The 20979-nt window shown below is 38.5% G+C and overlaps 1 protein-coding gene across 1 annotated transcript in view; it reads left to right on the forward strand.

Moving 5' to 3' along the window:
• The first annotated feature begins 1542 nt into the window (after positions 1–1542).
• Positions 1543–20979, forward strand: part of UNC80 (unc-80 subunit of NALCN channel complex) — a 211302-nt gene continuing 191865 nt past the window's right edge. The window contains exons 1-7 of the mRNA XM_087857241.1: positions 1543–1634; positions 3223–3289; positions 3972–4128; positions 5252–5553; positions 10948–11071; positions 13895–13968; positions 17220–17359. Coding sequence (XP_087713367.1) covers positions 1543–1634; positions 3223–3289; positions 3972–4128; positions 5252–5553; positions 10948–11071; positions 13895–13968; positions 17220–17359 — 956 coding nt within the window. The remainder of the gene's footprint in view (positions 1635–3222; positions 3290–3971; positions 4129–5251; positions 5554–10947; positions 11072–13894; positions 13969–17219; positions 17360–20979) is intronic.

Below are 20979 nucleotides of genomic sequence, written 5' to 3' on the forward strand. Positions count from 1 at the left end.
ACGCGCGGGGAGGGGCAGGGGAAGGGGAGAGGGACGGGGGATCAGGGCGGAGAGAGCCGGCTCTGCCTCGGGGAAGGAGGGGATGAGAGTTGGGGAGAGCAGCAGGAGGAGGAGGAGGAGGCGGCGGCGGCTAGCGAGGAGCCAGCGCTGGGTCCTGCAGTAGGACTCCCAGGAGCCACCATCATGGTGAAGAGGAAGAGCTCCGAGGGCCAGGAGCAAGACAGCGGCCGCGGCATCCCCCTACCCATCCAGACCTTCCTGTGGCGGCAAACCAGGTGAGGGGCGCAGAGGGCGCGCAGCGGGCCACCCTGGGCTGGGGACGCTCCTGGGGCCGCCTGGGTCACCGCCGCTGCCGCTGCCGCCACTGCTGCTGAGGCCGCGCCACAGCCTGCAGCTCCCTCTCTGGGGCTGGAAAGCAAGCCCTCTGCACCTGCTTAAAAACACGCATTTAAAAAATATTTCCGTGAAGTTTGGCGACAAGCAGATTGGCAGTTGAATAAATATATACATTATTTAGGGGTGGGAGGGCAGAAAGCCTAGGAAGAGGGGGCGGGGAACTAGGGAAGATAATTATGACTGGCTGTGCTCTTGCGTCCAATTTCCCCTCCATCTCCTGCTGTAATTCCAGGCCGGTGACCTGTTGTTTTTCCAGCTCCTGTTTGGCGAATATCTGCTATGCCCACTTGTTAACCGTTTTTGCTCGGATTCAGCCAATGTAGTCTTCCTGGTTCAAGTCCCTGAGGAGGATGCTTTTTGATAAGCATTTTTTTTTTTTTCCTGGAAAGACCTCTGAAACCTATTCTAATAAACAAGAAACAAGGTTTCCATCATCATCATCATTATCACCATCGTTATTATTATTATTATTTTAGAAATTCACCAGATAAAAAATGAGGTTCTAGAAATCACAACCCACAAACTGTTCATTTTTAGTTTTTAATATAATTATACCCATGAGCAATACACCACTCCTGACCATTGGCAATTTGGAATCTGAGTAGGAAAAAGTCTTCAGAATAAGAGTGGATACAGAAAATGTGGAGATCCACATCTCTTTCATATATGTAATTACACATGTAAAAGCAAATGTCGTCAGCTGTTCAACACCTGCTCATTAACAAGCTATAGGGACGCATGAAATTTTAGTTCTATAGCACTGTCTTATCCATTGAAAAAAATATGTCATAAAGATGTTAATAATTTTACTTATAACCACTATCTCTATTAATTTTTCAGTGCATTTTTGAGGCCTAAACTGGGAAAGCAATATGAAGCCTCATGTGTGGTATGTGATATTCACCATTTAATGTTTCTTTCCATATTCTGTGTGGTCATTTCAACCCAAAGAAAGGCATTACATTGTACTGACTGTATAGAGTAATTCACTCAGCAAATATTATTGAGCACCTACTTTGTGCTAGGCATAGTTCTAAATGATGGGCTAGAGCAGTAATCAAAGTACAGAGTTTGCATTCTAGTGGGAGGAAGTCAAGCCACTCACAAATAGTAAAAAACATAATAAGCCAGACAGTGATAAGCACTATGGAGAAAAATGAAGCAAGAAAGGAGATTGGGGGTATTGGCAGCTGGGAGCCGGGGGTTGGAGTGGATTCCATGTTAAGAGCAGTGGATAGGTAAGGCTCACCTGGTAATGTGATTGTTAGAGAAAACCATGAAAAAAGGGAGGGAGGAATGGGTAAGGGGAGAGCAAAGGGGAACAGCAAGTCTAAAGCACCTTATCTCCCAGTGGATAGGAGTAGAGCAGTAGAAGAAAGGGTGGAGAGATTCCAGGGCACCAGGTGGTGAAGGGCTTTGCAGGACCAGTATAGGAAGTCCTTTCCTTCATCAACAAAATTGAGACTGTTATGGTGGAAGTGAATGAGATGAGGGCCTCTGAGCTACTCAAAGTCACATACAGTTCTGAACTTCTATGTCGTGCATGTTTTGTGCAAGTCTGAAAATAGATGATATAAAATAATTATGAAAATAATGCTATTAATATGTATCCTTGATAGAGTGCACTTGTCCTGAGATCCTAAGGGAATTCCATATCCTTAAAAATGTCCAAATCACAAATTGAAAACAAAAGACATGAAATCATGAAGCAAAAATGAAATGAACTTTTCATAGATTTCATTAAAATCTGGAGCTCAAATAAAGACCTTCACATTTCATGTATCATAACCTAAAAGTAGAAACCTACCCATTGAGGCATTATCATGAAAATTTGCAAATGACTATATAGATGACTACGTAGTTAAGAGTTCGGAAGTGTTTAGGGCCCTTAAAAATGATGAAAGCCAACTAGAGAGTTTTAAACATGCATACAGGTACACACAGTTAAATAAGAATGTGTTTTGTTGTATCTCTGACCCTTCAAAGTTGCTACAGAGATATTTTAAAAATATAATCTTTTAATAAGGACCTTTTAATGGAATTTGTTGTTACTTAGCTCAAGTTAGAGTAATTTGACACTTAAGAAATCACTGAGCCTTCCATAAATCATGCTTACAATTATACTAGCTTAAAATAATCCTGACTTTTCCCTGTTCTTGGCAAAGATCTGGCATTTTTAATGTAGTCATACAATATCAAATAACTAAGTCACAGATAGATAGAGAAATAAAAATGCATAAAGCAGTTTTCAGAGTTTAAAAAATAATGAGTTATATTAGTAACATTTAAGAAGAAAATGACATTAAGTACCCAGAATGTCCTAATATTATAAAATACACAACTCATCCTCTAAAATGTATTCAACAAGACTGTGTAAATTCTTTATAATCTTTTAATGCCCAACATACTTACCCTTTACTTAATGAATACTTAGATACCTGAGGGCTGAACAATTTAAAAGCATTTGGATCTGTTTTTACTCAGTCACAAACAAACAAACAAACAAAAAACTGTATATCTGTTTACACTCATTACCAAAACCTCACCATGCCTTTCATTTTATGAAGGTGAATTTCTTATTTTCCTTTATTGAGTCAAACAGTAATTGGTTTTCTTCAGAGAATCTCTGTATTAAGCATGTCTTTTTCTCTGGTATCCTAATAATATCAATAATACAGCTCGGATACTTGGAACCTTGGAATACTTGGAATACTTGGAACCTTAGCATACTTCCACAGTTTTCCTCATTACATGGGGGATCAACTAGTGATCGGGTTCAATTCATACAAGTCAAATATTTATTAAACTTATCTTAATATTTGGTAGCTATACTTTCCCTAACCCTTATAGTGATATCCTCCTCCCCATTCAAACAACAACAACAACAGCAACTGTGAGTAGGTCACATTTGTTCTGGGATGCTTCACTCTCTGAAAGTGTCCTTGGCCAAGAGAGAAGATTTAATAAACCAGCAAAGCTATTGCTTATTTCCCTTCACTCTTCTCTCCCTTCCTTCCTTTCTTTATTCAACAGGTATATGAAGTATCTTTATGGTTACAGGCATTAGGCAAGAAATGCCTTGTGTCACGTTATTGCTAAGGACATGGGATAATTCAGAGACCCCAAAATCAGATTTCTTGAAAGAGTTGTATCTTATGTAACACTTGTAGAACATCGACTCAAATTCTGTCCTCAAGACACTTTCACAAAAGACATTTCACTTTGTTCTGCAATTGTGACTGCCCGTTTGGATGCCTCAGCAGCATTTTATAAAATATTACATGAGTTAAATGTGGTGTTGTGCTCTTTTTTTAGAGGAAGCTAATTTTGGTGAAAATTAAAAAAACACTAATTCAAGTCCTACATTTTAAATCAAAAACCTGAAAAGGGTTAAAAAGAAATGCTCACTGACGCATTGTACGTACGTTGACATGAAATGCAATGTGAGTGCACTCTAAAAAATTTGATCCAGTGATTTGCATCTTGGGGTACTACCTCGATCTCCCGTTGCTCGTCCAACAGAATCTCCAATTCCTTATTTTACACGATTTTTTCTTCTTTTTTGGTATCCACAGTCCTTTGAACGCGTGTTGGTAGAGAACAAGCTGCATGGCCTTTCTCCAGCCCTCTCTGAAGCCATCCAGAGCATTTCCCGATGGGAGCTGGTACAAGCTGCCCTGCCCCACGTCCTCCACTGCACTGCAACCCTGCTTTCAAACAGGAACAAGTTAGGTTGGTTCTTCCGCATTCCTTCTTCTTCGTGTGGCGCTGACAACATCCACTGACTACTTACTCTTTTCCCAGGCACTGAACACATATGATCTCATTTAATTCTCAAAAAGCCCACTCATGTGGGTACCACTATGATCTTCATTTTACCAGTGAAGGAACTGACTCTCTTATTTTTAAATTTTGAATTTTACAAGTAATACATGAATATATTTTCCTTTTAAACTGTGAAACTTTAGAGGGAAGCTGAAGACTATCTCCCATCTGAGATGAATTCCAACCCAATTTCTCTTCGGCCCTCTCAACTCCTAAAGTGACCCCTTGCACGTTGTAGTACTATGTATATCTGCATGCCTGTGCCTAAAGACTTATTTTTTAGATTATCTTGTGGATTGCTTTTTTCACATGGTAACATGTCCTAACATCCACTGCATGTTCGTGCACATGCTCTTTTCCATCCAGTGCTTTCCCCTTATTTGGGTCTCTGCGCAAAGTTTACCTTTACAGAGGGGTTTCTTGGCCACACCGTCTAAAGCAGAGTAGTTGCTGTCTTCAGAGCCTGGGCTCTTAACCACTACACTGCCTCTTTGGAGATATATATGGGTATCTGGCTGAAGAGATAGGATGCATGCAGTTTCTCCTCCTATGACACTATGTTATTCTGCAGAGATTGCAACCAGTTAGAAAGCCCCAAGACAAGAATGAGCCCCTCCAGGGGTGCCTGGGTGGCTCAGTCAGTTAAGCATTTGCCTTCAGCTCAGGTTATAATCTCAGGGTCCTGGGATCGAGTCCTGAGTCGGGCTCCATACTCAGTGGTGAGTCTGCTTCTCCTTCTCCCTCTGTGATTCGCTCTCACTCTCTCTCAAATAAATAAATAAATCTTAAAAAGAGAGAAAGAGAAAAGAAAGAAAGAAAGAAAGAAAGAAAGAAAGAAAGAAAGAAAGAAAGAAAGAAAGAAAGAAACCCTTCCAGCAGTGGTTGTGAGAAGTACAGAGAAATGCTAGTGTCTCCCAGGAAATCAAGCCGCAGAGCAAAGCAAGGATGTTCTTGCCATACCCGAAGTTGATATCCATTGTGCTGGTAGCAGAGTTTATCTTAACTTGTCTGTGTGATTGTCCCCATGCAGGCCACCAGGATAAACTGGGTGTTGCTGAGACAAAGCTCCTTCACACCCTGCACTGGATGCTTCTAGAGGCCCCCCAGGACTGCAACAGTGAGCGGTTTGGGGGCACAGACCGTGGCTCGAGCTGGGGTGGCAGCAGCAGTGCTTTCATCCACCAAGTAGAAAACCAGGGTTCCCCAGGGCAGCCCTGCCAAAGCAGCTCCAACGATGAAGAAGAGAACAACCGAAGGAAGATCTTCCAGAACTCCATGGCCACTGTGGAGCTCTTTGTGTTTCTGTTTGCTCCCCTGGTACACAGGATCAAGGTAAGGAGAGTGCTAGTATTAGGCTGATGGGGAATGGAGGTGAGGTGGCCTTCAAATGGTATTTCCATATTTCCGTATTTGGTTGTTCATGTCTTATATGATCTCGTAGCAAGCCAAGACATGGAGAACTTTATTTCTATGTCAAACCACTGAACATGATTTCAAAAACACAGTTCCCTGCATATCATTTATCTACTTAAAAATCTTCAAAGGTTCTCCTTCTGCCCCAAGATAATGTCCAACATATAAAAATGGCATATAGGGTCAAGGAACTTTTCATTTATCATTTGCCAGTCCCTACCGGCATCTTCATGGTCGAGCTCCGGGAGCCATTCCATGAATATACCCTTGCTGTTCACTCTGCCCTTTTTCTTTCCTGTATTCCTCTGATGATTCTTCAAACCTCAACTTCAGTGTCATCATTTCCATGAAGCTGTTCCTCTGAAACTCCCCATGTAGACTGAGTCATTATCTTCTTTGCAGTTCTACAGCACCTTGTAAGCTCTCTCTCTTATAATGCAGGCCTAGAGCAGAAGTTCTAAATGTCTTCTACTCCATGGACTTTTTGACAGTGTGGTACAAGCTGAGAATTGCTTTTCAAAATATTTCTTAAAGCATAAAATACAAAACATAGGATTGCATGGAAACCCATTGTATTAAAATGTAACTATATACCAGTACCCCTTGGGTTTGAAAGAGACAATATCATTTGAAATGACTGTGCCACCACTCTCTAGCTGTGTGATCTTGGTGATATTACTTAACCTATCGGATCCTCCATTGCATATGATCGTGGATACCTCTAACACAGGGTGAATATATGTGAAGACACAGTATAGTTCCAACACATGGAGAGAAATCAAGATCTATTTGTTATTTCTGTGGATGAATAAATTACAGCATTCCATCTGAGTGCTAAGTTAAGAGATAGGAGGAAATTGGTATACCCAAGTGTTCTTTAATAGGATATTAAGATACTAATGAATGTTTCGAGTTATATATATGAATGTATGTGACTGTGTGTGTACCTATGTATATGTTGGTAGTTGTGAGACCATTAACAGTCACTATGAGGAGAATGAACCAGTGAGTCTTTTCACTCATTTTAGTTTTAGTTAAATTTCACTTTCACTTGACACTGTCCTGTTGCTGCCAGGAATAGAATTGAAATTACCTGTAAATTTCCAAAATGCTTTGCATGCACTGGCCACATTGCCCATGAAACATACTAAAAATTTTAAATGTTGTGAAGTCAAATTAAATAGCTGCTTCAAAATCTTTGACTTTCCATTTTAAAAAGTCTTTTTGTGTTGGTTGCCCTTACTAAAAAGCATTATTTTAATTGAGACCATCCCCTGGTTTAGGGGACCCGCAGGTCCAGGCTCCTGCCCACCGTCTCGGCCCCATCTTTTTCCCAATGCATATTCTTTCTTCCTTTGTTGAAGATTAATTGACCATATAATTGTGGGTTTAATTTTGGTTTTTCTGTACTGTTCCATTTATTGATGTGTCTATTGTTGTGCCAGTACCATACTGTTTTAATTACAATAGCTTTGTATTCTAACTTGAAATCTGGGATTGTGATGCCTCTAGTTTTGTTTTTCTTCCTCATGATTGTGTTGGCTCCTCATGGTCTTTTGTGGTCCATACAAATTTTAAGATTGTTTGTTCCAGTTCTGTGAAAAATGCTGTTGGTATTATCAGAGGGATTGTATTAAGTCTGTAGATGACCTTGGATAGTATAGACATTTTAACAATATTTTTTCTTCCAGTCCATGAGCATGGAATGTCTTTCATTTCTTTGTGTCCTCTTCAATTTCTTTCATCAGTGTTTTATAGTTTTCAGAGTACTGGTTTTTCACGTCTTTGGTTAAATTTATTCCTAGGTACTTTGGGTGCAATTATACATGGGATTGTTTTCTTAATTTCTCTTTCTGCTGCTTCGTTATCCATATATAGAAATGCAACAGATTTCTGTACATTGATTCTATAATTTTCATTTATAACTGCCTCAAATATGTTACATGAAATAAATCTAAAAATTCGGTCAAATATATTATTTTCAACTAAATTTACTTTAGTGAAAAATGCTGAGTATTTATTATAACTAAGGAATTTAAGTGTGATGTCATGATTTGATCATATTCACTTATTCCTTCCATAAATATTTATTGAGTACCTAGTCTATGAGAGGCACTACTCAGAGTAGAGAAATAGCAAGGAATAAAAATCCAGGCCCTCAAGGAGGTTTTTATAAAATTCATATGTGTGAAGTAAACAACTTTAAAATTTAAAATATTAATAATTTTTAAACTAGATTTCTCTAAACTACTAGTAAAGATATTTAGAAATGTTTCATGCCATCGTGAAAACAGGCCTTCAGCAAAAGCAAGAAATGCATCTGAAATGTGGAGATATTGATTCTACTAGTGTCTGTGTCTTCCAGTTTTTCTAAGGACCTTACTAGACCACCTGCCCCACGGCTGTTTGAATGATAGTGTCTCTTCCAGCTATCAACTTTCTGGCCATGTGTGCATACATAGCATTAAATGACCCACTAAAGGGGACTCCAGAAGAGGAATTAGGGTCCCACATCTTATGCATTCAGCCAACTTAAAAGGACTTACAGTGGAACATAGTAACATAAGAGGAGTCCATAGGTTCTGCAAGTGTTCAAGTCTAAAGAATGATTTGATTTAGTTGGTGTTACTTGTGAAATGTAAACTATCCTCAATCAATCAACAAGTCCATATTGATGCTCAAGGAGAAATACACAGATCTCAATTGTCTCCAGTAAATATACAGTCTAGTTGGGAATATATTAAAGAAAACGAAATAATAACTCTCAGTGCTAACATAGATAGGGCCAGTGTTAAAGGCCCGGGTTTCAGTATAACAGAGCTTAACTTCTGATGCAGTGTCCACTGAAGTTTTATTTGTGCCAAGATTACTTATGAAGAACATGGAGAAGGACTGAGCTCAGAAGCTATGAAATCATCAAAACCAGGTCAATTGAAATTTGGCTTCCTGCAATTCTGGAGACAAATCTGATAAACTTTTCTGCTGTTAATCCCCTGCTTGCTGGATCTAACACCACCCATCATATGTTCCCTTAACTTTAAACCTGCCTGTCAAGCTGTCTGCTCAGTGTCTTTGGTTGAATATCCAGCAGGCATCTCAAACTTAAACATGTCTGTTAACTAGACTCCTGATAGCCCCACACCAGCTTCTCCTTCGTCTCGCCCATCTATATCAAAGCCAAAAATCTTGGACACCTCTTTCTCACACCTTCCTCTTCCAGTCTGTAGACTGTGTGTTCAAAATATATCCGGAATCTACCACTGCTCATTTCGCCCTCTACAAACTCTCTCCTGTAATCATCTTCCACCTAGATGATAATAATAGCTTCCTAAACTCTCTCTCTTTCCACTTTTGCCCTTTCTTGAACTATTCTTAATAGCCTCAGTAATCCTATCAAACATAAATCCAGTAATGTCACGCCACTACTCAGAACCCTCTGGTGGCTCCCCGTCTTACTCAGTAATTGCTGAAGCCCTTACTTTGACCCATCAGGCCCTATCTTATTTGGAACTCAATAACTCCTCTGACCTTATTTTTTTTCTTCTACTCTTCTGCCATTTACTTGACTCCAGACACACAGTCTCCTGGCTGTTTCTTGATAGACCAGGCATGTTTAGGACCTTTGCACTTGCTGAGCCCTTCTTGTGGAAGGTTTGTTCTGAAAATATCTACATGGCAGCTCCTTCATTTCATTCAGATCTTTTTACTCAAAAGCCACTTTCACGAGGGCTTCCCTGGCCATCCTGTCTAAAATACCAACACCTTGCAGACACATCCCTTTGCCTGGTTTACTTCTCTTTTGCACTAGGAGAGCAGGGATTTTTGTATGCTCTGTTCACTATTCAAGCCAGAATCTAGAGCAGTTCCAGGTATACAGTAGGTGGTCTATACGTATTTGTAGAATGGATGTTGACAGAATTTGATCAAGTGCTTTATGTACTTTCCTAATACCTTCACAGGGAGTCCTAGATGCTTTCCCATCAAGTACACTGTTGTAGCACCGGGATCCCAGTCCATAGGTTACAGAAGAAGCCTCTCTCTATCAGTGTGTGGATTTCACCAGTCTTTCCAGTTGAAGTTTCCTTGACAGTGAGCCACCATGATCCACCATTTGCAGGGTCACTTTTCTTTTTTTCCAATTTCTTCCTACTTCTTATTCTTCTAGATCAGTGGTTTTCAACCATGACTACACATGAAAGTCAGCAGGGAACTTCAGAGGGATTCTAATTTAATCATTCTGGGCAAGGGAGGAAGTTGAGACCTGGGCCTCCTGGGTTTTAAAAGCTCCCTAGGTGATTATAATATGCAAGCTAGGGTTGCAAATCCCTGCCCTGAGTGAGTTCCTGGGTCTCAGTTGTGTTTATTAATCTGTGATCACGTTCTCTGCTTCCATCTCTGGGTTGGTTTTTTTTGGGGGGGGGGGGGACGGGGGTTGAGAGCCTGAGTTGTTTATTTTTTTTATTTCTTTTTTTTAAGTTTTTATTTTAATTCCAGTCAGTGGCTGAGTTATTTAAAATGTAATCTCAGAATGTCATATAATTGTACTTATACAATATGAGATGGCATTTGAAACATCTCAGCCCCTCAAGATGATATAATGATGAAGCAGAGAATGTGCTCCCTGGAAGAGACTTTAAATTGTAGATAGACTGAGTGAGTATGGGTTTAAGGTCAGTGCAATTCAGCAAGTGCTTGTTGAGCTCCTATCGTGTACCTAATTTCTAATACTGTGTTAAGCATTGTGATGATGCCAGGTGCTGTGGAAGGGGGAGAATGCCTGATAGACCCTCAAGGAATTAAAGATTGTTGAGAAGCTAATATTATAAAACAATATACTAGAAAGGTCTAAATATATGTTCCTGATGCCATGAAGCAAAAGCAAGAGATGGCCTGGAGAACAGAAAGTCAAAATAGGCAGTATCTGAGGATATTGATTTAAGAGGGAGAAAGAAGGACAATTAAATAATTAAGAGGAATAATAATAACCACAAGAGATCTGCCAGGACTCTTGAAATAAACAGGCCTTCATCACTGCTAACACAAAACAATAATTTGTGTTTCATGCTTTGTCCAAAGCTCCATTTTAATTATTAATTTTGCCCAAAGCAGACCACCATGGTTTCCATACTAATTGTGATAGTAACTTAGGGCTACTGGTTTACCCTAGAAACACTCATCTGAGTGATGAAAGAAGGTCTAGAAGATCAACCTACTTTGACAATGATCTTGTGCATGATACTAATCATTGCAATGACTGGCTCCTTCAACAAGTTACAAGCCAGTTATTGGACATAAATCTTCTCTTTCCCCCAGGAATCTGACCTTACGTTCCGACTGGCCAGCGGGCTTGTTATATGGCAGCCCATGTGGGAGCACAGACAGCCCGAAGTCTCTGGCTTCACAGCACTGGTGAAGCCCATCAGGAACATTATTACAGGTTTGTAACTTGGACGCCCAGTGAGACAGTGTTAGCAGACTCCCTCATATGCAGGAGTAAGGGTGGTGGAATAATTCGTCCTTAAGCCAGGAGGAAGAAAATTTCTCCAGGGAGCTATGTTAGTACCCCAGGCACAGGGCTCATTCAAACGATGAGAAACTAAACCAGGGGCACATGCCGTTGAGTTGTGTGACTTTGGAGAAGTCATTTCAACTTCCTGTGCCTCAGTTTCCTCATGTGTAAAATAGAAGTTAAAATAAAATATTGCTAGTACTTATGGGTTGTTACAAAGAATAAATGAATTAATTATATGTAAAACTGCTTAGAAGAATGTCAGGTACATAGTAAGTGAATAAGCTATTATTATAATTAGCTCATCATAATCATCATTATAGTAGACAAAGTAACAGTTCCTTAACGATCTTGTCTTGGTGTTTATTTGCTATCAAAGCGTTTCACTACAGGAATTGTCTAATGAAATAATCTTATTGGTGAATTATAGAAAGACCAACACATGATAGCTTGAAAAGTACCTGAAAGTCTGGTGCTTCACTCCAGATCATTCTCTTACTATGTATGTACCTAACCTGAGTATTCCCATTTCTTTAAATGGGATAAAATAATACCACCTTATACGGCCTCATAGTGTGGAATAAGTAAGAATCCACATAAGGTGACCATTTTGTAGCTTTAATAAATTACATCTTTCTAATTCCAACCGAACTTTTAGCATCACTAATGACACTGAGAAACAGACAAACTATGTGGTATGTCTATACATGCACGAGCTACATAAATCTCTATCATTTGCGTCCTTCCTAAGCCTTTTCTGCAGACAGTGGACGATTATGCATGTAAAAGTGCTTTGTAAGGAGAAGGAAACCATCAAGAATTTCTTATATATTTTCCCTCTATAATTTAACATAACTTTGCAAGGTACATAATATGTTAAAGGATTTTCTAAACAGAAGAATGCCATATTATCCATATATGTGATAAGATGCTTATAGTGACAAATCCTGCTTACTATCATAATTCAAACAAAAGACAAAATTTTTCGTGTAGTAAAAGTAGACTAATTCCAGAATTAATGTGTACAATACATTAACTAGTGAAATAAGTTATAAATTCAAGAATAACATTCTGTCATAAGGTTCAAATAGCAAGGAACTAAATAAGTAAAAAATGAAGTGATCTACTTCAGATTCCATGGATGGAATGAGGTTAATTTCATTGAATTAAAATCATCTGAGAGTGAAGATGGACGTACGACTTAAAAACTGAAAACAATAGAAATAAGAAAATAAAATATGTTACAGTAAAACAAAACTATTACTGAAAAAGACATCTTTATGTTGATTAAGGAATTTTTTTCCTATTTTTAAGTCCTCACTTTTGAATAAAGAGGTCACTTCACATTTAGGTCTCTCTCTCTCTGTCTCTCTCCTTAATATGTACGTAAACTATCACTTTAACAGATGTATTAAAACTATTAAGAAATCGTGTCCCTCATGAAATCACTGGGGCTGTTCATATCACCATCCCTTGCTTCTGGATGATATTCACAGTGGGTTATTTTCCCATCTACCCGATGCCTGTGGATGTGAAATGGTGCCCAGCATCTGAAGTGAAATTAAACTCAGCCAGACACATGGCCAGAAGAAAAAGCAGCGGCACGTGGGTGACAATCCCTAGGTCTCTTATTTTGTGACCTTGATAAATCTCTTCTCAGCATCAGTGTGCTCACAATTCCCATGTGGCGTGGCCAGATTCACTTCCCACTGCTCCCAATCCTTAGGAACAGATGTAACTGATTTGAATCTTGCTGTAGGGGAAGCTTAATATGGTCATAAAAGCACAGACCCTAGAGCCAGAAAGCCTGGGCTTGAACCTTCATTTAAGGGTCAAATGATCTTGGGCAAGTTAAACTCCCTGTGCCTTATTGTCTTTATCTCTAAAATGGGTCTAATAATATTCCATATGTTATGCTAGGGTTATTGTAAGTGTTAAATGAGTTGAGACAGTAGTGCCCCCCCCTTACCTGTAGTTTCACTTTCTGCAGTTTCAATTCCCTGTGGTCCAAAAGCAGATGATTTCATCTTCCTTCTGACAAATCGTCAGAAAGTCGGTAGTTAATACTACATCACAACACCTACGTCCTTGCCCTCACTTCATCTCTTCACGTAGGCTTTTATCATCTCTCATCATCACCAGAAGTGTGAATACAGTACAATAAAGTATTTGGAAGAGAGAGAAAGAGACCACATTCACGTAACTTCTATTATGGTATATTGTTATGATCATTCAATTTTATTAGTAGTAATTGTTGTTAAACTCTTACTATGTGTAATTTATAAATTAAACTGTATCATAGGTGCGTGTATGTGTATGTATGTGTAGGAAAGAATAGTATGTGTAGGGTTCAGTAGTGTCCACGGTTTGAGGCACCACTTGGAAGAGATCCCCCCACAGATAAGAGAGGAGGACTGTACATGTAAAATGCTTTAAAAAGGACGTGGCAGATATTTGGTACTATATAGATGTTAGCTATTATTATTTTTAGTATTGCCAACTTTTTAGTACCATGCCTATTGAGTCAGACTGAATAGAGGAAGAAATCTACACTGTTAATGATCACTTAGAAATGCAAAGGGTTTTTTAATTGGTTACTTGCTTCCTCTGACAACATATGTTATTAAATGTCTTCTTTCAAGGTGATAATGATATGTGAAAGTGGGTTTTTTTAAAGAAATGAACTGATGAACTAAATGAGCTGATCATAATCTTACAAAATTTGTGAGGGTATTTCTCTGGTCTTAGCAGCTAAGAGAAGCTCTCCCGTCAACAGTCAGAGTCAAACCTGTGAATCACCAAATCAAGACATAGGACAACGAGAGGTGAGTTTATGGTGATTGCGGGACGAGGGGAGGTGGTCATTTCCTGGATGGAGTGTAGCGTGAAGGATCAGATGAGTTCTAGAATGATGCTACTCGGTTTCAAAGCAAGTTCCTACTCCTGAATATAAAATTTGAAGTAGACTCTGGTTTTCTATCTGTCAAGTATGGAAAATAATTTTATGCACGTTCCCGGTGTGGGAGTGCGGAAACAGGAGCATGTGTAACTGTGCTTTACCTTTGTGGTGAGTGAGTAATCAGTAGGGCTTTATCTCAGTAGCTAGTGTGCGATCAGTGGTGCTCTATCTCGATGGTTACTGTGTAATAAATAGTGCTTTATCTCAATGGCTAGTGTGTAATCCGTAGTGTTTACTTCAATGGCTAATGTGTAACATTCAGTAAGTGTTAGTTATCATTATTCTCAATGATTAAATCTCCTTAATATTCTTTAGATAAGCCTAATGTAGCTAAGATAATGCTGCAGCAGGTGGGGAGGAGGGAGTAGAAAGGAGGCATAAGGTATAGTCTTATCCCTTAAGAAATCTGAAGTTTAACGAAACATCAAGACAAATCCACATAAAACAGAATATGCGTAATAAAGAAGAATATAATTCAGGAAAAAATGTTCATGCCATTAATTTAGTATGTTTTTAGATGAGCTACCTTCACGTCCAATTCAACACGTACAAAATATAATTTTCTGCTTTCCGGCCGCATGCGATCCTCTTTCTAACCGATGCATTACTGTCAGCAATGCCGTCATCCTTTCTCCCCTCAAACCCGCAAATTTTGGAGTCCTATTTTATCTAGTGCTTCCTGAACATTTGCTAAGTACAGACACTGTGGTTTGTCTGTATTTTATCCATTCTAAGATATATATGTTCTTTCACTTTTAGCATAGTTGAAATCAGGTGTTGGAGGATCTTCGGCCTCTTAAAACCTCCCCACCTAGTAGTGGTATTGATAAGGTTGTCATTTTCATAAGGTTGCACAACATGAATTTGTCATTTCTAGCATCTAACTTTTCAGAATCAGGATCAGTGGCTTAGAAGAATATGTCAGGGGGAATAGTGGAGCATTCTTTAAGAAATAACACTTTTAAGAAATAACATTTTTGACACAGAGAAAGTTACTCTATGGAAAAACATGTATCAAAAACTCTGATTTAAAATGTTGAAATTTCAAGAATACCTCTACCAATTTATTTCACTTATATCTTCCTTTTACATATACACAAGATGAATATATAATCAAAAGCTATGCCTAAATAAGTCTAAGATAGTGCTTTTAATAAGTATATTAGCCAAAGTCCTCCCTGGTAAGTGTCTTAGTTTAATTAGCAGAGTATTTTCTTAATTGCACATAAAATAATGGTGTCTTATAACTGATGACATCTTAGAGACAACAAAATACGTCTCCTGTTTCATTCTCCTTCCTTCTCTCAATTTGATTTCTTGCTGAGTCGTATTGTTTTATCTTGTTACGTTGCTCAGATGTGTTCTTTATTCTCTACACCTGCTACGACCCTCTAAATCCAGGTCATCATAACTAGATTGCAGCTGGAACCACTTAATTGGATTTTTCTAGCCTCTCCTGCTTCACATAAATGCCACTTCATAACACCTGACTAATCTTCCTAATGCATCATTTATTTATTAACTCATCATTCCACAGAGGCTTATTATATGCAAGGTTGCCATCCTTTCTTTATATCCCTTGTTCCCTAGGAATCTATAGTGGATTTCTTTTACCATCGCCTCCAGACCAAACTCCACTCCCTGCTTCTCTGTGCCTTTTACCACCTGGCATCATTTTTCTTGAAGTGACCTTGTTTACCCTTTCAGTTAGTTAAGCTCTGCTTCTCACAAACAGAGCGTGCTGCTTTAGCCTCTGGGTCTTTGCTCAGACTGTTTCCTCTACGTGGATTGCTATCTGTCTTCCTCGTTGCCTGTCTACATTTTATCTTTTAAGGACCAATTAAGATCTCAACTCCCCCATGAACTCCTGTCTAATTCTTCTAAATCTGCACTGCCCAATATGGTAGCCACAAGGCCCATGTGGCTGTTGAATACTTGAAATAAGGCTGGCTTGAATTGAGATGTGTTGTAAGTACCAGATGTGCACCAAATTTTGACAACTTGGTATGAAAAAAAGGAACGTATATCTTAATAATAATTTTTATATTGATTGTATGTTGAAATGATAATTTGGGGTTAAACAGAATATAATATTAAAATTAATTTCACCAATTTCTTTTTTTACTATCTTTAAAATTAGATATGTGTCTCACGTTTGTGGCTTATAGTACATCTGTTGGGCGTGCTACTCTAACCTATATTCATTTGTCTTAAAACTTAACTGTAAGTTCTTGATTTCAAGGTTCAGATTCATCTAATACTTTTTTATCTCCCAAATTACCTAACACGGAGCGCTCATAGCATGCTCCTGCTGAGGGATTCTCTCATCTAGTTCAGAGGACTTATTTTATGAAATTTCTAGCTGTATTTGTCACTCTATGCATCATGGCTGGACAGTGCTTTCTTATTTTACATATGAAAATAGAAATTATGAGGACTAAAATACTATGATAAATGTTTGAGGGTCTTTATACAGAAGTGGAGAATTTCATCTGTAATACCGATGGAAAGACAATGTCTTATTGGCTGAGCAGAGTTATACTTATTAGCTAAATTAGCTCATTTGAATGAAAATAAGCTACTCTGTAGGAGAATGTCGGAATAAAAGTCATCACCTCCAACTGGAAAAATGTATCCCATCCTCCTTTAATGAGTGACAAAAACCGGAACCTTGTACTTCGATTCTCATTTTCTGGCTTCAGGTTTTGATCAGCTCTTACTAACCTGGTTTCTTTCCAGCCTCAGGCCCTACTCAGCTGGCCTCAGTATTGGCTTATCTTTGATGAGTTGGTGGTTTGTAACTCTTCTCCTACAGATCCTGGGTATATGGAGGTGAAAAAGATAAGAATCAAAGGCAAAATGAAATCAAGTTTATGAAAGTACTTAACGGAATGCTTAAAATAACATACGTGGCTCTCTAGAAGTCTGTTTCCGTTCTCTCTTAGATGAAAGCAAAATCCCTTGGTCTATGACCTTGTACTTAGCTATAAAATTTTCAATTTTATAGAACAACATATGTAATATGATGGCTAATTCTAGAGGATATACCTGAAGGGGGGAAAAAAAGGAAGAAAGAAAGAAAACAAAAAACTAATCTGTTATCTCCACCTCCAAAAGGGACTCCAGGTGGTTTGTGAAACTTTCCAGTCAGATCCCATGTCACCCAAGGCCACCATTTCAGGCTGCCACCGAGGAAACTCCTTCGATGGAAGTCTGTCCTCCCAGACTTCCCAGGAAAGAGGCCCATCGCATTCCAGGTACATAATTGCAATGATAGGGACAAAAATGTTTTTCCTTGGTCACCAAATGTTAAATATGCATTTTTAGCTATTTGCATAGCCTCTGTTCCTTAGAATGTGTCAGAGCGTGATATGTGTATTCATATTCTTGGTCATGGTATAATTAGATTAATAATTCCAGAAATGTGCTATGAATGGCTCTCATTTAAACAAAGTTGGTGGAAGTGGGAAGATCTATCTGATAATGAGATGTCTAAATTAGATGATATTTTAAATATTTAAATGCAGAAACTCAAATTATGTTATCAAATATGCTGCGGGGATGTGAAAAGATCTGCTAATTTATTGTGTAAGAATACTTCATATCAGCAGATCCTTGTGTTGAAATAGGTGCCTTTAAAATACCCACAGGGAACTGAAGAGGTTGTTCTTTGTAAACATGACAACACAGCCCTTGTTAGCTTGTGTATGTGGTAAATTTGCTTCCAAATGCCTTCCCTTGGGGCAAACATCAATCGCCTTCTTCCTGTTTCCCGACTGAAATGATGGAAGCCCGGATTCCTGAGGTTTGCTTCTGAAACCAGCTAGATTCTGCACTTGGCGGGCAGGAGTCCCAGAGACCATTTGTGTTTCCCTACTTTCAAATGAGTTTACTATCTAGTGGATAGTATTTTAAAAGAAGGCATTTCTTAAAAATAGTTTTATTGAGGTATAATTTACATACCATAAAATTCACCAATTTAAAGCGGACAATTTAATGATCTTTAGCAAATTTATAGAATCATGCAACCATCACCACAGTCCAATTTCAGAACATTTCTGTCATGCAAAAATATCCCTTGTGCCCATTTCCGTCTCTCCCATTCCCACACCCTGCTCCAGATGACCACTTAATATATTTTTCTGTCCATATAGTTGAATTTATGGAATTTTCAAAGAAATGAACACATACCATATATGGTCTTTTCCATCTGGCTTCTCTCATTTAGCGTAACGCTGTAGAGGTCCATCCACATTACGGCATGGACAAGTAGTTCCTTTTTATTGCTGAAGAGTATTCTGTTGTGTGGACATATCACATTGGAGTTCTCCATTTATCAGTAGATGAATATGTGGGTTGTTTTGACTTTTTGTCTATCATGAATAATGATACTATGAGCATTCACATACAGGTTTTTGGGCAGGCAAAAAATTCTGGTATCCTAAGTAGATACGTAGGAGTAAAATTTCTGGGTTGTATGGTAAATTTATGTTTAATTTTTTAAGAACCTGCCAAACCATTTTCCAAAATGGCTGCACCATTTCACTTTCCCATCAGAAATGCACAAGGGCTCATTGTTTCTCGCTCTCCTTGGCAGCAATTGCTCCTGTTGTTTTTACTATAGCCATCCTCGTGGGTATATAGTAAGAGCTGATTGTGGTTTTAGTTCATATTTTCTCTAGTGACTAATGATGTTAAGTACATTTTCAGGTGCTTATTAGCTGTTTGAATATCTTCGGTGGTGAAATGTCTATTCAGATCTTTTGCCCCAGTGTTAAGTGGGTTGTTTGTGTCCTTACAATTGAGATGTAAGGTGTTTTTTTTAATTAAATATATATGTATATTCTGGATACAAGTCCTTTATCCACTGATATATCCACAGATATTTCCTCTCAGTATTATCTTACTTTTTCATTTGGTAATTTTTAAATCATCTACCTCCTTCTGGCACCAGAACCAAGCTACGTGGGTATAGCGTTTCTTAAACAGTTTCTTAGAATTGTTGAAAGTGTACAGTTTTATAAATATAATTGCTTTTTAACTCAAATACTAATATGTTGTGCTTTAAAAAAAATAATATGCAAAGCATATATCTTTGTATCTTTATTTTGGACTTTAAAAGCAAGTGGCCCAGTTATATGATCTTTTGCCGGTAGAGAATATGAATGTTGACAGCAACGTTAGTTGTGTAAGCAGAGATTGTTTGTACTTATCCATAGGACTTACCGTCCTAGGTCGTTGGTGATAATGAGTACTTAAAATCATGTCATTTTTAATGTGGAAGGATCCTTGTGAAGATCACCAACTCAGTCCAATGCACTAACAACATTTTCACCACTTAAACCCTTCCAGCAGTGTGGAATTTAGTATTCTTGGATGAAGTTCATTTCATTTTTAGACAGCTCTATTTAGTGTCATGTCCTTCTTATATTCGTTTTTTTTAATTTAAATTCAATTAGCCAACACATAGTACATCATTAGTTTCAGATGTAGTGTTCAACAGTTTATTAGCTGTTTTTTTGCTTTTCTGTATTTTCTGTCTATGATTTTTATATTAGTTTTCTACTGCTGTGTAATTCACTGGCTTAAAACATCACATATTTATTATCTCACTCTTTCTGAATGTCAGAAATATAAGCCCAATTTAGCTGGGTTCTCTGCTTTAGGGTCTGACCAGGCTAAAATCCAGACATTAGGATGGGCTGCAGTCTCATCATGGGCTTGACTGGGGAAGCTCCACATACAAGAGCCCTCAGGTTGTTGGCAGAAGACTGAGGTTCATGTTTTGCTGTTGTCTCTCATCTGGGGAGCTGCTCACAATTTCTAGATGCTGCCCACAATTCACTGCCATGTGGCCCTCTCCCTAATTACCTTACAACATAGAGAAATCCTAAGTCCAGTCTACTGATACAGAGGCTTTATAATACAACATGATCACCGGAATGACATCTAATCACCTTTATGATATTTGTTGGTTAAAGAAAGGCACAGGTCCTGCCTGCACTCAGGAGAAGAGGATTATAGAGCGTGTGACTACCATCAGATGGGAATCAGGGATGGCTCCCTTAAGTCTGTTTACCACTGTCCTTTTGAAGTTGTACAGACTCTTTCCATATTAACTTCCTGTTTATTCAAAAGTAGCTATTGTGAAGGATCCCCCCCTTCACACACACACACACACACACACACACACATACACACACACACACACACACACACACATACACACACACACACACACACACACACACACCAAGGCTCCATTTTACTTGATGACAATAATAACTTACTAACAAAGTTATCAAGGTCATAATTAAATCAGATTTCGGGGAAAGGTAGTTACTTTGGATACAGACTAAACAATAGGAACTACCTTTCATTGGATATCTTTTATATGCCAAAACAAAACTAGTGTCCTTACATGTATAATGCTATCGGAAGTGTTTATGCATTTGTTTTGTCTTTAAAATTTTTTTATTGGGGCGCTTGGGTGGCTCAGTTGGTTAAGTGTCTGCCTTCAGCTCAGGTCATGATCTCAGGGTCCTGGGATCGATCCCCATGTTGGGCTCCCTGCTCAGCAGGGAGTCTGCTTCTTCTTCTTACTCTGTCCCTCCCCCCTGCTCATGCTGTCTCTTTCTTTCTCTCTCTCGCTCACTCTCTCTCTAATAAATGAAAATCTTTAAAAAATTTTTTATTAGAGGATAACTAACATACAGTGTTATATTAGTTTTAGGTGTATAATGATTCAACAATTCTATACATTTCTCAGTGTTCAAGATAAACATGTTCTTAATCTCCTTCATCTATTTCATCCATCCGCCCACCTATCTCCTCTCTGGCAAGTACCAGTTATCTCTATTTAAGAGTCTGGTTTTTG

Source organism: Ursus americanus, chromosome 1 (assembly GCF_024610735.1).
Source record: "Ursus americanus isolate L20-20 chromosome 1, mUrsAme1.1.p, whole genome shotgun sequence".
Taxonomy (NCBI): domain Eukaryota; kingdom Metazoa; phylum Chordata; class Mammalia; order Carnivora; family Ursidae; genus Ursus; species Ursus americanus.